Source organism: Nasonia vitripennis, chromosome 5 (genome assembly GCF_009193385.2).
Source record: "Nasonia vitripennis strain AsymCx chromosome 5, Nvit_psr_1.1, whole genome shotgun sequence".
NCBI classification, from domain to species: Eukaryota; Metazoa; Arthropoda; class Insecta; order Hymenoptera; family Pteromalidae; genus Nasonia; species Nasonia vitripennis.
The window spans coordinates 6,147,260-6,163,237 of NC_045761.1; the positions used below are offsets into that span (position 1 = coordinate 6,147,260).

A 15,978-nucleotide genomic window follows, 5' to 3' on the forward strand; every position below is an offset into this window, starting at 1 on the left:
TTTACATATGTATGTGGTTGATGATGATCGTCATGAGTTCTTTATGCAGTATGAGTGAAACCAATTTTAGCAAAAAGATTTTCATTGTGCTACAACATTTGGTTACGTATGCGTATAAATAGGTATAACCCAGCTGTAAATATTTACTTTTTTAAAAAAGAGAACCCTAAAGCTTTACCAAGCTGAAAAAATACTACCTAATTTTTATTATTTATTGATTTTTGACTTAATTTTGTTCTTCTATAGAAGTTTTTTCAATCTTTCAAAAATATTATCTTAATTTTGACAGTAAATAATTAGAATTACTATTTGATTAAGTTTACTTGACAGTCGTATGATCCAAGAAGTCATTCTAGAAATATCTGGTACTCTACGAAATTTTAGGATTTCTCGAGCATGTGGGTAGCGTGGCCGAGCGGTCTAAGGCGCTGGTTTAAGGCACCAGTCTCTTCGGAGGCGTGGGTTCGAATCCCACCGCTGCCAATTCTTTTTGCTACCTTCCAACAAGAAATTGTTTGTAATATAATGGAAATTTTTTTGCAATTGACATTTCCTTCGTAAGTTATACAATAAAATAGTTAGTATCTATAAAATAAATAATAATAAGTATTTTTTAATGTATAAGTCGCTGCAAATATTACAGAAAGCCATATTATCCACATGAGGTAAGGCTTAGTAAGTGCAACCTATCATACCTACAAGTGACAATGACTCCACAGCCGGTAAGTAGAATATCTACCGTATTCGCTCATTCATATTCACTATATTTTAACAAACATAAAATATAAATTTTACTTAAAATTATTACATTGTTTATATATACATTTACAATTATTACTTTATAATTTATGTAAATCCGAAATAAAAATTTATATAGTGATTATTTTGAAAACCAAACTATTCATGTGTATTACTATAATTTAACACCACCTATCGGAATTTTTACACCATTTCACTCGCATTCAATAGATATTGTAATAATGTTTAACTTAAAGATATTACCAATCAGACTGATAAATGATAAAACGACGAGCTTGTTTCCATTTCATTGATCGATTAAGTGTACGACTAGAAAAAAAGATTGAATCCATACTCATATATCAGTACAACTGCATACACATGATCACGCGACTAGAGAGTGTACAATCCCCCTATGCAACGCTAGAAATTCAAAAGGGATCGCTACAAAATGCTACCGCTGTTCCATTGAATGCTTTCACTTAAATCGATATTTGGTCGTACTGAGCTGCACATTGTCCGTTTCTATATACTTGCAAAACTTTTCCATGCTCCAAGATATTTTTATATACCCTATAGCTGATTAAATAAAACTTATACAAATAGCACAAAAAATTACATTATAACTTGGCATTATCTGCTTTGAGTTTAAAATGTATGTACTCAATTACACGATAACAATTATAACAAAGTCCAGCTGCAATAAAACAAAGAAGTCGAAACGTGCGTCAACGTCGTTCAGAAATGAACAGCTGATACTCTCCTGGAGAGCCAAACTCCAGCTGTTCCAGAAAACGTAGGAGTCCCCCAAATGCAGAGACTCCATTCATTCAATCCACACTCGCATGACGTATACACCTCGGAAGAGAGAGAGAGAGAGAGAGAGAGAGAGAGAGAGAGGGAGGGAGAAGTATAGAGCAAGCGGTCGGTGTCTAGTCTGCTGCTCTCAGCCGTGCGTGAATCAAAGTTCATCGAAACCGCGAGGTGCGATTGCGTTATACCGATCATCTCAGCTCTCGTGCTGACTTGGCAAAATTGCCATCATATTACACGTTCTCAGCGTATTCCGAGTCAGACGATTCAACTTCAGTCTTCGTCGGCCTAATAATACTCACCAAATCTGCTCCGATAAGCATCCTGGTGCCTCAAACCACAGACATATCTCTCAGAATAGCTGATCAGTATCGGTTAAACGAGTGGGACCGTTCAAGCTCCTCCTATATATCGGAACGTCCTCGTTCAGTGTAAGTATATCAGCTCCACAGTAGAGAGCCGCCACGCTGCGACTCACAGTCGGGACCAAACCATCAGCCGAATCCCACGAGATAATATACAAAGAGAGAGAGAGAGAGAGAGAGAGAGAGAGAGAGAGAGAGAGACTACGTGAGCGAGTGCGTTTTCCCAAATGGCTGCAGCCAACTCCGATTTTGAATTTCGGCGCGCGACTTCTAAATTGTTTTGAACTTTGAGCTATTGATCGATTGATATGAGATTGTGATCTGCTGATAGTATACACATATTCGTATAATATTGAAGTGTACTGAAATTATTATGTAAGTGCCGCGAGTTTTCTCTCTCGCATCATGCACAGTGCATGCTCGTGAGTGTCGGGGAAAAATATCTCGGCTCCAGTGTCCTCAACAATGAAAGTTAATGCGCGTAGTTCTTGATAGCTATTGCTTCGGGCGCGAGCTATACATTAGATACACTTGCGAAATGTGACACCGGCATGAGCAGAAACTCTGTATAAGAATCGTTCCATTTCTGTGCCATATTCGGATCTGTCGTCGTTGGCATCTCATCGTTTCCAACGATGGAGATGAGGATCGTTCACGTGTCCATCTGCGAACGCGTCAAGCTCTACTTTTTAGCAGTCGTTTACGGCTGGTACATGGTGCTTAGGCGCCTTGTCAAATGGGCCTGGAATCCAAAGACTTTCTTCATGCTGCAACAGAGAGACAAACCGCCACCTTGCCTGGTTGACAATAGCTTTGGCAAACACTCTTACGTCAAGCTCAAGGTAATTTTTTAGAGTAATTCTACTTTTTCCAATGTTTTTGTGTTGGCCATTTGGAAACATTAATGTTTATAAACAGATTGATATACGATGTGTCGAACATAATGCTGACTAAGCAAATTTCCTCGTTGAACTATTTTCAACGCGTTTACAAATTCCAAACTATTGTAACATGCTTATATATGTTCATTTTCGATACTGTGATAAACTACGCGACAATATAATATATATTCCATTATTACTACTAAAGAGAATAACATTTAAAAAATCAATAAATGAAGCAAAAATAAAATCCTCTGACAAAACAGTCAGATAGGTACTTGAATTTGACCTCTGATAAACTCGTATACACAATTTTCGGACCCCTTATCGAGCATCGAACGATGATGACGCTTGCTTACACTTTCAATGCAATCATCTAACGCATTCGAAGGTACAAGCTGTGGTTATCCTTTGAAAAAAAAATTTTTCATTGACATTTGTCATTGCAAGCGATAATCTTTTAATACATTTTTCTATGTTGTCCATTTTAATTAGAGTTTAATTAAAACTGCGGTATGACCGGTGATCAGCAAAACAATTTTCATTATTTTTCATATCTCTACAATCTGTATAGACCGGAAAAGATTCGTTAGTGGGGCTTTAAAACAGGTCCCGTTTGATGCAATGAACTTGGAAAAATAAATATGAAGACAAAGAGGATGAACCGGTTCCTCAGTTTTCCAAACCAATATACCGGATGTACATATTATAACCAAGTTTTAGCCAAAAAATTGAAAACAATTTACAAATGCATGCTTTTGTTACAGGGCATAAAATTTCACTACGTGGAAGCAGGAGATAGAACAAAATCGCTATTACTACTTTTACATGGCTTTCCAGACTGTTGGTTATCGTGGAGAGAACAAATCCCTGTTCTCTCTGCACATTATAGGTACGAAATATTGTGAATTACGTTGAGCATTTACAAAATGCTATAATACTAACAACTACTTTAATTTGGGTATTATTTTACAGAGTCGTAGCATTAGACTTAAAAGGATTTGGCGATAGCGACAAGCCTTTGAATAAGAGCTCGTATAGAATTGAGATTTTAATTGATGAATTAAAACGATTTATTTTCGCACTAGGTGCAAAAAATTGTAGCATAATAGGGCATGATCTTGGTGGTCTTTTAGGTTGGTACATGGCTGCAATACACGATGACATAGTTTGTAAATTTATTGCTATTTCTAGTCCACATCCTAATATTTACTGGGATGGAATGTCTAATGAATCCTTTTTCAGTACCAGGTAAGATTTTGCTTATTTTTTGCATATATCAATATAGATGATACATCCATGTAAGTAATAACTATACAGATGATTACTCTTTCAGGTGGATGCATTTCAGTAGATTACCGTTTTTACCTGAAATCGACGTTTTAAAAGAAGATCTATCAGTTATCAATGACACATTTAAGCATATCCACATGAGTGAAGGGGAAAATAAAAATGATTATGTCGAGGCTTATAAATACACTTTCAGTAGAAAAGGTTCGTAATTTTATCATACTTACTTGAAAAAAACAAAACTTGTTAGAAAATTAAATAATAATCATCAGATACCTTTATCATATTTATATTTCGGCGTCGACCATATAATATAAATATATAATTTTATTTGATTTAAAAAAATCCATCGATACTTTTATCAAATAGTAATTGAGCTTGCACATTTTCAGAGGATTGGACTGGACCAATTAATTACTATAGAACTCTGCCCTATGTACGACTAATCACAGATGGTAATCAGCATATTACGACAAGTACTCTCTTAATAGTTGGAAATTCCGACCCATCTGTGTCATTAGAAAACATTGTACAAAGTACAGAATACTTGGAAAAATTCAATGTCAAAATTGTAACTGGAGCAGGACACTTTCCGCATCAAGAAAAGCCTGAATTCGTAAATGAATCGATTATTAAATTCCTTATTGGTAAGTTTTGATTAATTACGCAAAGAGCGTAAATTTTCTTTATAAACCTATTATTATATGAGATATAATTTTATCGCAATTCTATATGATCAAATTTATTTAAAAAATGTTCTTCTTAAGCGAACACAAAAATATTTGTGTTGATTATATATAAGAATTTGATATTTATTGAATTTTTTATCGCATTTTAAGGTAATCCAGTCGTGGAAAAAACATCAAACAAAAATCTTGTATCTTCATTGATTGGATCTATAAGTACCACTGTGAAGTATGGAAACCAAATGTTCGATGCAGTGCACAAAAGAACTAATGGAGTTGTGAATGGTTTGCCAAGTAAAGTGTTATATTTAGGACAAACGAGTACATAGAGATTTTGTAATTTTCCATGATAAGTTTTTTTTTAAATGCAGAACGATATTTTTTTACTTGTGATAACAATACTTGTGTTAATGTAACAAAAAAACTCAATGACCAATAAGTTTTATGATAAAGCTAAAGGTTTAATGAAAAAATTTTACAAATCACAAAGAATAAATCGAAGAGGAGCCGAATGAACGTTTGAAAAATATACGTTGACAGCGTGCAAGTGAAATCCAGTTTTATACACAAAACTTACGTAATATTATAGTTATGTGTGCAATGTATCTTTCTTTCGTGTTTTTATTTATTTAGAGAGTTAAATGTTGTATCGATAATTATTTGTGATTTTTTAAATTAATACATGTACAAAGACTGTCTGATAAATGCGTGTATTTTATATTCGATTATAATAGAACTTAATATAGTATAGTTGTGTATTCTTGTATATTTTTAAATAAAAATATATCAGAAGCGCATTATGGTATAAATAAGAAATTTTATATACTTATTTAAAGTAACTTCGCAAATTTAATTCTAAATACTATAAAAATATAAGATCATATTAAAAGTACAGAATGCAGTAATGCAAGCAATCCGCATTCCATATTTTTTTTTAGAAAATGTACAAAGTCACATGAATGTGTTTTTTTTTACAAAAAGCTCACTTAGATCAGTGTTGAGCATTAAAATCATTGTCAGTCTCCCCAATTAGATGCAATGAATGATATTTTTTGATGAGTATATAAAAAAGTCGACGACATTAAATTGTTCTGCGATAAAATATAGCTTGATATAAAAAAATTATCTGATAATGTAAGTCTTCAAACAGTGTTCTCCCTTGGTCTTTTCCTGCAAAATAAAATTTTACTTTGTAGTATTTCAAGAGTAACCAATTGTTGTACTGAAATTTAATTTCACTCACTTTCCAAAGTTTTCTCCGTCCTCTATCGTTTCTGGCAATTCGCAATTCATGGTTTCTGGCAAGAAAAAACAGAGAGCAACTCCAAAAAGTAGTCCTGAGCCGAACAAAAGCGGTGGTAACCACGGCCACGTCCCTCCCTGCGATAGAAAATTTATTTTTAATTTAACAAATATGCATAAATGAATGAAAAGTCTAGTATAAACGCTTATCTGACCGCTCAACAATTATATCTCTTATCTAAATCGATATATAAAAAAAATCATACCATCCTAACGACAAATGGCGCTATCATACTGCCGATTCTAGCGCAGGTGCTACCGGCACCGATGCCGACATTCCTGACCACTGTGGGGAAGACTTCACTGCTGTAGAGGTAGACAGTCGGAAAGGATAAGGACATACCCCCAATACCTATCGTCGCCAGAGTCACTCGGATCGTCGGGTTCTCAAAGAAGATTAACAGTAAGAGCATGACCCCTGAAACGGCACTGCCGCCTATGAGAATACGTAGCCTTGATACCCTCGATATCAAGTACAAAACTATGATAGTTCCTGGCAACTCCACAGCGGCTGTAAAATTCATTTGAAATATTTATGACGATGAAACGTGACATTATGTAACTTAAGCTAAAAGTTGTGCGAGATTCCAGAAGCAAATAAGTACATAAAATTTTTATTTTCGCTGTCTCTGAAAAATATTGATAGATGAACCGGCAAAGCATCGATACCGATAAACATTGTCCAAGTGAACAACAGCTAATCCATCAACTGAATCGCGAGAAGAAATACAATGTTTAGAATAATAATTTCTTACCCGAAAGGGCGGTGTTGACAAAAATATTTCCAGCTAATTTTCCCATGAACTGAACCAGCCCGAAGAAGCACAGTCCGCAAACGAACCAATTGACGCATATGCAAAGGGTCTTGATCCGAAGATTCGGTGTTCGGAAGAGATGCGTTATATTGTACTTGACCTCTTGCTTTTTTTGCGCTTTCGCCTGGACGTTATGAGCCTCGATGACGGCAGTAACTTTGCTCAAAGGGATTCTGTTCTTTTCCGCTGCCTTTGTCAGAATCGCTTCGGCTTCGCTCGTTCTGCCTACCGCCAGCAACCATCTCGGCGACTCCGGCACAATCCTGTACATACAAATACATCATTTAAATATGGTTCTGTAATACAATATATCGGTAAAAAGTTCGAAAGCGTATAAATGTAAGAAAACCACTCTAAATCGTCAAGTCGTAAATGCAGCAGATGTTGCACATTACGAAATAGAAGAGAGATACGAGAAGGAGAAGCATAGTAGCCTTGCTTGAATATTTGCGCGTACCCAATTGCGCAATCCGTTAATGACACAAATATACGCGTCTAGCGAGTGAATGGAGCCCCGTCGTGATGTGTTTGTAAAAGCAATGAGCCATCAACAGAGCTCTCGCACATCGAGGGAATGAATGCGAATCCCCGTATACAGAGCAAAAGCGAATGCTAAGCGTGAGTACAAGTTATAGCGGTAATTGCGCTCGACACAATTCGCGCGGCGCGGCGCACATGTGTGTCTCATGCCGATGAAAAAGTGCCGCGAGAACAAGAGTCAATGACTCGAGACGATGATCGTTGTCGAGAGCCGCGGTGTCTTTAATCCAATAATCGTTTCCTTCTAACTTAAATTTTTTTCATTCATCTGCGATGAGCAATTGCTTTTATACCCCCTATGTATGCGTCTAAGGAGCTCTATGTGTGTTACGCCTACTTCCTCTTGGACCAAGCTTCTAAGATGAACTGTAACGATTTTTTTTTTGTTCGCTGCACGATTCTGCCTTCTTAACAAGTGCGAAAATTCAAATGCCACTTTTTACGATTGTCGTTAAGAGCTTTTATTGCACATGAATCTTTCAATCATGGTAATTATATAAATAGCGCGTTTAGACTTACCAATAATACGATAACAGGAATATCGGCGGTATGGACACGGCCATTTGAAAGCCGGTCCACGTTCTCGTCAGATAAGCTATCAAGGGATTCATGAGAAAACCTAGCAGGAAAGGTAAATGGAACAAAACCGACAATGTCGAGCGCCATTTTGGTCCCACGATTTCCATGACTAAAAACAAGGATAAAATTGGTAAGTTGGAATTTAAAAGATTTAACGATATAATAGCTACGATATAAGAAACCAAAACTTACGCAAAACAAAACTAATAAGCATAGTTCCACCTGTAGCTACGGCAGAAATAAATTTGAATACTAAGAAAAATTCATACCAGGGCGAGTACGCGGTTACGAATCCAGTCACGGATTGTATAAATATCGCAATCATCAGAGGGATTTTACGTCCGATCCTAAAAATGCAATTTTTATAGTAGAAAACATTTTTTGCTTAAAGTTTACTATTAACCGCAGGATCAGTTTGAAAATTTACCTGTCGGACATTATGCCGAATATCATGTTACCGACCAAAATTCCAAACATCGTTAAAGACTGAACTAAATCAGCCAAATACTTTCTGTCGCACACCAAATCCCACTGAAATAAAGAAAAAAAAACTTCAAGTCAACCGTACTATATAACAAGCAGCAGAAATTAGCTGCGACTTATTTAAGTCCCGCATAAAATTGAGCCTACCTCCGTTATGATGGTCTCCCGAAAAATGCTCCTATCGTAGTGAAACTTGGTGCACTTCTCCACGGTGTCATTGCCGACATTAACACTACAATGCTTGTCCAAGGCCATCGAGCTGTTGAAAGGTTTCGGCGAAGCGCATGTAAAGTCGACGTCCGGGGCAAGGAAGACTATGGACAACTGATGCCAAGCCACAGGAAACTTGACGAGAGACACGGCCACGGCGATGACTATGTGCCAGGGCCCCAAGGTGCCCATGGCCTCCTGTACCAGATCCACTGGACCTTTGCCTTTGACAATTTTCAAAACATAATAGAGATACATATTGCTGGCGGACTGAGTTTTTATTTTATTAAAAAATATTTGGTTTATATAGCTATGCACTTAAATAGGGCATATTTCAAGTTGGAATGCAATCGTTGATTTTCAAGCAAATGCCTTTTCATTTTATATGCAGCATAAGTATTCGAAAGCTGAGAATATTGTTTTAAAATTCTTCTTCGAGTTAATACAACGATGTTTTATGCTCGATAAGACTTTGGTTGAAAATGAAAACTTGCTGAGAACGCGCGACTTTCTCCCGCGTAAAATGATCAGATTCACTCGCACAGTCGTAAATTATATAGGTAAAAACTTCCTGACTCGCATACATACACAAGCATCGGACGTAAATCTGTATACATCGACTGGAGTAGAGAGTATATACCCCATTTTTCAATATCGAGATACACGATTCCACAGCTTCCGCCAGACATGTAAAATCACTTAGCCGCGATGCGTCCGAAATCATTTTACACGCGAATTTATGTAGCTCAAAAGCGGAAGGTATTCTATCCACGCGTCTATGAATAATCGATCAAGAGCGGCAATGCATTTATCTGGATACAATTAGCGCAAGAGTGTATTATATATCTATATATGTATTAATAATACGTCGTCGGTGGCCGATTTTCCACGGTTCGCAAGCGGTCAAATGTCACTCGCATTGTACAAGTTCAGCAAGTTCATATCAGTAAACTTGATTTTCACTTTCGAAACAATTTTTGTGGAGCTCGGAAAAAAATTGTATTCTTAAGTGGAAGCAATCGGATTCTCTGTATTATCTGATGCGCGCGTGTTGTAAATGTTCACGCCAGTGCAACGATGATGAGTTCATATTCGAGTGGAAAAGATTCTTGTTTGAAATTCGACGATTGGAATGCGATATGCGATTGTTTTCTTAGTTAAACACAAATATTTATACGAACATGGATAATACCTGAAAACCAGAGCATATTAAAACTTTATATTTAAATTCATTGTGCGTTGAGCCCTTAGCTTGTAGCAGATATACAACAATGAGGCATTCGAAGCTGCAGGTTTTCATTCAACTGTTTAATTCTTTGACAAACGACTCTCCACTTCGTGGTACTGAATTTTTTACTTTGTCCTTTACCATAAATCTTTAGTGGATAGGTATTAGCGTTTTTTATTTCATATTTTATACTCTAACTTACGATTATTCCATCTTTTCAAAAACAACCACTAAATTTCAAAACTGATTTCAATGATATAAACGAAGAGAAACCTAGCAATTTTCGATTATTGCATTTCCATCGCTGCTAAGTGCTAACTCAATTTCCAATTATCGCGCTCAACAGACCAATGGAGTGAACCCTCGTCGTATAGAAACGTTCAACAACAACGCTCAATCATTCAAGTCAATAAACAAGAACAGCCAAGATCCAAAATACAAATTCAATCCCGCGAGTAGCAGCCGACGACGAATGATGCAATACGAGGCATGCAGTCGGCGTAAAATTAGACCTCCGCCAGATCTCTCTCTTTAGTGGCGCACGAGCCTCTCCTCGCTACCTTAAAAAGTACCTAAAATACCCGCAGTCGACTAAAAAGTCTTTTAAATCCAGCAGAAAATTCCAACCTTTGCTAGTAGGCTTGGCCTGCATCCTCGCCTCCTCGGGATGCTCCTCCTTGAACTCCTGCATGTCTTCGTCTTCGTCGTCGTTCTGTACGTGAAGAGATGTTGCCCGTCGAAGGTGTTGAAGTCGACTGAGCGCGCGCGAGTCAGCCTCTGCGCTCTATACGACAGTACAGCAAAACTGAGAAAAAGGAAGAGCGCCGCGCGATCCGTGGAGAAAGCACACGTGTATCTAAGGAGAGATTGTTGCCGCAGCCGCTGCTCTCTTCTCGTGCTTGTTTCTCGTTTTTTTGTTCTCTCGAGACAAAGCTTCTTTTTGGTAAACTCGACATAGTATATGAAAGCGCTACTCCGGCTTGATTTGTTTCAATGAATTTTCGGGTAATATACTTTGTGTCGGAACAAATATTAAATTCGGATTGCGCCCTTGTAATGCGCCTGATGACTGGATCGAACGAGTATAATTGAGCAACATTTATCAAAACATAAATATTTACGTTGTGGACTTATGTAGAGTGTTCGATTTCATTGATTTACGCGGAAAACTTTTTTGAAAATGATTTTCGCATTAATTCATTTAGCTCTATTACTTGACTTTTTCTACTATGCAATGGTTTACTGCAACCATATATTTGTCGTAATCGCGATACTGCTGTTATTTTTTACAGATTATGATTTTCAAGCGATGGCGGTATAAACAGATATTAAATAGTAATTATTTTCAGATTAGTTTCTTATATTATCTCGTGTACTAAACTCTAATGTGATGAAACATCATTCAAGAGGTAGCTTTTACGATGCAAGATGAGATTTTAAAATTACTATTTTATATTAATCAGTATTATGCTATTGAAAATTGTATTGGAGGACAAATTAAGTTAAGAAACTATTTAAGATAAATTGTTTATTCCGAAAATGCTTACTATAAATACGTATTTACACGAATAACATCTAGGTTATACCAGATAATTAAAAAATTGTCTAATACTAAATTAAATTAAATTAAAGTAGAAAATTTCGTTCAACTGCATAAAAATTATTACAAAAATAGATCATCAATATCTCTAGTTATCACGTGCGAATTCCGCTAGTTTACTGACTGCCGATCGCTTTGGCTGATTGTTTTCATTATTTTGTTCATCACTTAATTTTCTTTTTTTACTGGTTTCATCATCTGATACTTCGTTAGTGTTTGTTCTTGACTTAGTTTCTTCCTCGAATCGCGAGTAAGCGATTTTCATGCGTTGGTTAGGCTCCAGGTCCGCATATTCTTCTTCCACTTTTTTTTTATTTTTTGTTAACCAATTCACAAATGAATGAGTTGGAGGCTCCTTAGGCTTCTTGGATTTAGGCGCACTAATTGGTGCGGTAGATACTGGTTTTGGTTTTTCCGGAAGTTTATCCAATCCCATAAGACCTAAAAACAAAAGTTTTCAAAATAGTGAATTTTAATCAGTTTTAACACTGCATTATAATTTTAATGCTATACCTTTAGATATAGGCGTATTTCCTTTTTTTTTAAAAGGATTATTTCGTCGTGAGAATGTTTGACTAGGAGTAAGTGGTTTTATTTCCACATCTGGCGTTTTAACAGATGGTGTTACAAGAAGTTCATCTTCATCGGGAGTTTCAATGCGATCGTTAAAAATATCTTCTTGTGTTCCAACTTCTCTAATAATTTCATCAGGTTCTTTGGTATCTGCAATGGATTCCAATTTGTTGGCTAAAGCAATTTTATTAAGACGTCCTGCGTATTTGATTGCCAATTCTATAACTTTTTGAGAGGCAATTTGTTGACATAGCTCGACAGCGCGGAACTGAACATTATTGCGGCAAGCATTCTGACAAAAAACAAATCCATTTAATAAGTTTGCAGACAGTAGTAGGTTTCGAATGAAGTTAATGAACACTAATCTCAAGTTTTTTAAATTAAATGACGAAATATTAAAGAACCTTACATCATTCCGTTTGAAGGAATGTTCGGGTTGACGAAAGTAGTTATTAAATTCTAAGTATTTTCAAATATCGAATTAATCATTATTATATATCAATGTCGAAATATCGATCGATTATAGATCATTAAAATATAGATTAAATTACTTACAGCTACTAGAGCCAATACAGCTTCTCTTTCGTCAACCGGATTACTACCAAGTTGCCAAACTTTAGCTTCTTTTTCAGATTTTTCACTCTCGGGATCACAAAGTGGAATAATAAGTGGTATTTCTGTGACGATTGGACGGGGAGTTGTCGGAGGGTAATGACTTCCTTTACACAAGATGCATCGAGCGCTTCTCTCTGACTCACTTATGCCAATGATAAAATAGCTATCAAACTTGCCTTTATTCTAAAATCGTTGTTTATGTATATGTTCAAATATTAAAAATTTCATTGTATATCAACTATTTTTATCTATTAATTACCTGTCTATTTGTATTACTAGCAACTCTCCACAAGAATGCTTTCTTATCATAAATATTTATTATTCCCTCAGCATCCATGACTACAGGTGAACCAAGATCGGAAAAACCTAGCCACATTAAATTGGACGCCGGTGAAAGTGGCACTGGCAAAGTGTGACTTTTCAAATTCGGACCGCAGATGCGTACCCACAGTAAACTTAAAATTTGATCACCAAAGGCCCCTGCAAATTTTTATTTGGTCTCAATATGATTTTTTTCATTTCGTCGTTTAATTTATTTTAATTTTTAATTTATGAAAAACTATTTTTTTGTTTTACTTATTCTTTTAAAAAAGTACCTATACTAGAATGATAAGCTACTGCTAGATTATTTCCATAACCATTCATAGCAACTATTGATCCAGGCAAAGCTAAAACTTCTCTTTGAGATCCACCAGGCATAAATATCCTTAAAGTCCTAGCACTGGTTGCAACTGCTACAAAATTATTTCCCGCTGCAATCGCAAGTGCCTCTTCACCATCAGGAAGATCCATACTCCATTCTTTATTTCCAGAACCCCAGCCTGTTTACCGAAGTAAAAATAATTCGCAATATTTTTAATCAATCATCTAACCTGATTAGTTTAAAAGTAACTTGCTTCATCGTAAGTTCTAATACGCAATTTTTTTACCTTGTAGGGCTACTACAACAATTTTGCTTGGAGAACCATCATATGCTGGAGCTGCAAGCGCTAGAGCTTCATTAGATAATGCTGCCATTGTATGGCGAAGGTAATTATTAATATGCATAGAATGATGCACTGTAACATCATGAAAATTGACTTCTATATTGCTGTCTTCATCATCCTCGGATTTAAAACACATTACAATTCCTACGTCATTCCACATCTACATTAAAAAAGTGTAATAACTAGTTGGTCAAATAAATGAAATAGTAAAAATTCAGCATTTTTAATTACCATATAGCGTGATAATAAATGAACGGGAGACGATCCAGGTTGAAACGGCTCTTGTAAATTTATTTCAGGTAAAGTGCGTTTTTCTTCAATTTTTTCTGTGACAACACTGGACACACTTTTTTGATCTTCATCAATAACAGAAGCTTTAATTTTGCTTAATGATATTACATTATCATCTTCATCGTCGTTATCATTAAACATAAAGTCATCATCAGCTATATTTCCGTCCGTTATAGATTCTGCTTTTAAGTCATCAAAAGACTTTGATATGTTCTGCAACAATGAATATACAAAAGATATAATCCTACATTAATTTAAATATCTCTTGTTTATCAGTATTTCAAAAATAAATACTTACAACTTCAATACAACCAAGTTGTCCCAGGGCATCACAAAATGCAATTTCATCAGATTTATGTGGATTCCAGACAAGTGAAGTAATTTTTGCATTTTGCTGATGTTCTACATACCCAACAACTTCTTTACTATCAACATTCCAAACAACTATTTCTCCATAAGTAGAACTGGCTGCCAATAGAGTTCCACATTCAGAGAATTTACAGATACTTAACTCCTACAATTTATTTTGAAAATCATTGTTAAAATTTAATTTATGATTACAAAGCTAAAGTGTTGTTTATTTAAAAGTGAGTCATACATTTTTTATATCAGTTGATCTTAATCTGAATGTTTCCTTCCATGAAGATCTTTCTACAACTATTATCTCTTTTCCTTGAGGATATGCCAGATATTCTCCATTTTTACTTTGAAAAGAGGGAGTAGCATAAACTTTTGCTGTAAAAAAACCGTTACACTTTGGAACAACATTGTTCCATGTATGAACTGACTTTTTGTCTTTAATACTCCATATTCTAATTGTACCATCACCACTCGACGATGCCTTAAATTTGAAATATTGTTATATAGAAGTAGAAATTGAAATACTGTTAATTTTAAATCACTAAATGTATCTACCAAAAATTCTTCCTTTGGATCTAGTGATAATCCTAATATTGGAGCTTCGTGACCATTTAGTTCAAAACTGTCTGATGTACTTATATTTATAACTTGGATTCGCATATCACTAAAAATATATTTTACAGAAATAAAACAAAATCAACCATATACACAATTCTGTTGTAAATACATATATAAAACATTATTACCATGCACCAGATGCAATTAAGTCGCTATCCTTTGTGGTTGAAAGAGTAGATACAGCAGCAGAAAATCTTGCCAATATTCCTGCTTTTTCAAGATCTGGATGACTTAGAATCTGCACTGTATTATTGTCGTTTCCAACAAACAATTTTTCTTTCTAAAAAATACGTTAATATTTAATATTGAAAAGTACTTGTATAAGCCATATCTATTCGAAAATAAAAAAGTACTTTTGAAACCACAGCTATAGCTTGTTCAGAAATACAACTAGCTGATGGATCATCATCCATTAAATCTATCCAGGTTCGAACATCTCCATCAGTACCACATGTAACAAGTCCACCTCTGGAATTTCGTAATATATGGTAGTAAAAATATTTTAAAAAGTATAAAAAATCAGAATACAGAAAACTCCAGTAATTACTTTTCACCCATAAAATAACAAACGTCAGTATGACCTTCTGGATGCGCATAGCGCATTGGCTTTCTCACGAGTGGCATAATTTACTAGTATTATTTTTTGACAAACACACTAAACTAACAATTTCCCCTCGTGATTGAGTCGAGAGCATAAAACACAGTTTTGGCGCGAACTCGGCACAGTACGCATAACCAACAATGATCAACAATCGCACATGTCACTCAATTTTTTGTTCTCCAACTTGTTACAATCATCAATGATCGCGTAAATCAACGCATGAAAAGTACGATATTTTCTAAATTTGTATTGATAAGCTACACATTAAAAACAAATGAATAAATAGTACACAATAAAAAGAAAACTGTGGAGATTCACAATATTATTTCCCTTTTCCCGCGGTTTCGCACACGGTGTAAGGCATATAGAATTATAGAAAGGTGCGGTTCGTGTGCGGTTCGATC

The 15,978-nt window shown here is 35.5% G+C and overlaps 2 protein-coding genes and 1 non-coding gene across 3 annotated transcripts; 2 read left to right on the top strand and 1 right to left on the bottom strand.

Annotated features, from left to right (window-relative positions):
* The first annotated feature begins 401 nt into the window (after positions 1-401).
* On the top strand, positions 402-483 carry TRNAL-AAG. The gene has a single exon. It is a non-coding gene; the product is annotated as a tRNA-Leu (tRNA).
* Positions 484-1,571: 1,088 nt separating this feature from the next.
* On the top strand, positions 1,572-5,560 carry LOC100123429 (epoxide hydrolase 4). The gene is made up of 6 exons (XM_001607020.6): positions 1,572-2,758; positions 3,565-3,689; positions 3,773-4,048; positions 4,134-4,291; positions 4,480-4,734; positions 4,927-5,560. The coding sequence occupies exons 1-6, from the start codon at positions 2,552-2,554 to the stop codon at positions 5,100-5,102; spliced, it is 1,197 nt and encodes a 398-aa protein (XP_001607070.2). The 5' UTR covers positions 1,572-2,551; the 3' UTR covers positions 5,103-5,560.
* Positions 5,398-15,943, bottom strand: LOC100123416 (WD repeat and HMG-box DNA-binding protein 1). The gene is made up of 21 exons (XM_008218993.4): positions 15,521-15,943; positions 15,327-15,441; positions 15,102-15,253; positions 14,911-15,019; positions 14,594-14,836; positions 14,294-14,509; positions 13,936-14,208; positions 13,648-13,864; positions 13,315-13,539; positions 12,978-13,198; positions 12,659-12,901; positions 12,044-12,395; positions 11,699-11,971; positions 8,640-8,920; positions 8,437-8,540; positions 8,202-8,356; positions 7,950-8,118; positions 6,831-7,153; positions 6,282-6,586; positions 6,017-6,153; positions 5,398-5,943 (listed from the first exon to the last, which is right to left on the bottom strand). Exons 1-21 carry the CDS (start codon positions 15,595-15,597, stop codon positions 5,916-5,918), a joined length of 4,218 nt encoding a protein of 1,405 aa, XP_008217215.1. The 5' UTR covers positions 15,598-15,943; the 3' UTR covers positions 5,398-5,915.
* Positions 15,944-15,978: the final 35 nt, after the last annotated feature.

What these genes read in the sequence shown, in the direction of transcription:
- LOC100123429 (XM_001607020.6), top strand. Translation starts at nt 2,552, where the DNA reads ATGGAGATGAGGATCGTTCACGTGTCCATCTGCGAACGCGTCAAGCTC. An exon ending in ACTCTTACGTCAAGCTCAAG is followed by an intron (nt 2,759 to 3,564) that starts GTAATTTTTTAG and finishes CTTTTGTTACAG; the next exon opens with GGCATAAAATTTCACTACGT. An exon ending in ATACACTTTCAGTAGAAAAG is followed by an intron (nt 4,292 to 4,479) that starts GTTCGTAATTTT and finishes GCACATTTTCAG; the next exon opens with AGGATTGGACTGGACCAATT.
- LOC100123416 (XM_008218993.4), bottom strand. Translation starts at nt 15,597, where the DNA reads ATGCCACTCGTGAGAAAGCCAATGCGCTATGCGCATCCAGAAGGTCAT. An exon ending in GGGAGACCATCATAACGGAG is followed by an intron (nt 8,541 to 8,639) that starts GTAGGCTCAATT and finishes TCTTTATTTCAG; the next exon opens with TGGGATTTGGTGTGCGACAG. An exon ending in GACGGAGAAAACTTTGGAAA is followed by an intron (nt 5,944 to 6,016) that starts GTGAGTGAAATT and finishes TTTATTTTGCAG; the next exon opens with GAAAAGACCAAGGGAGAACA.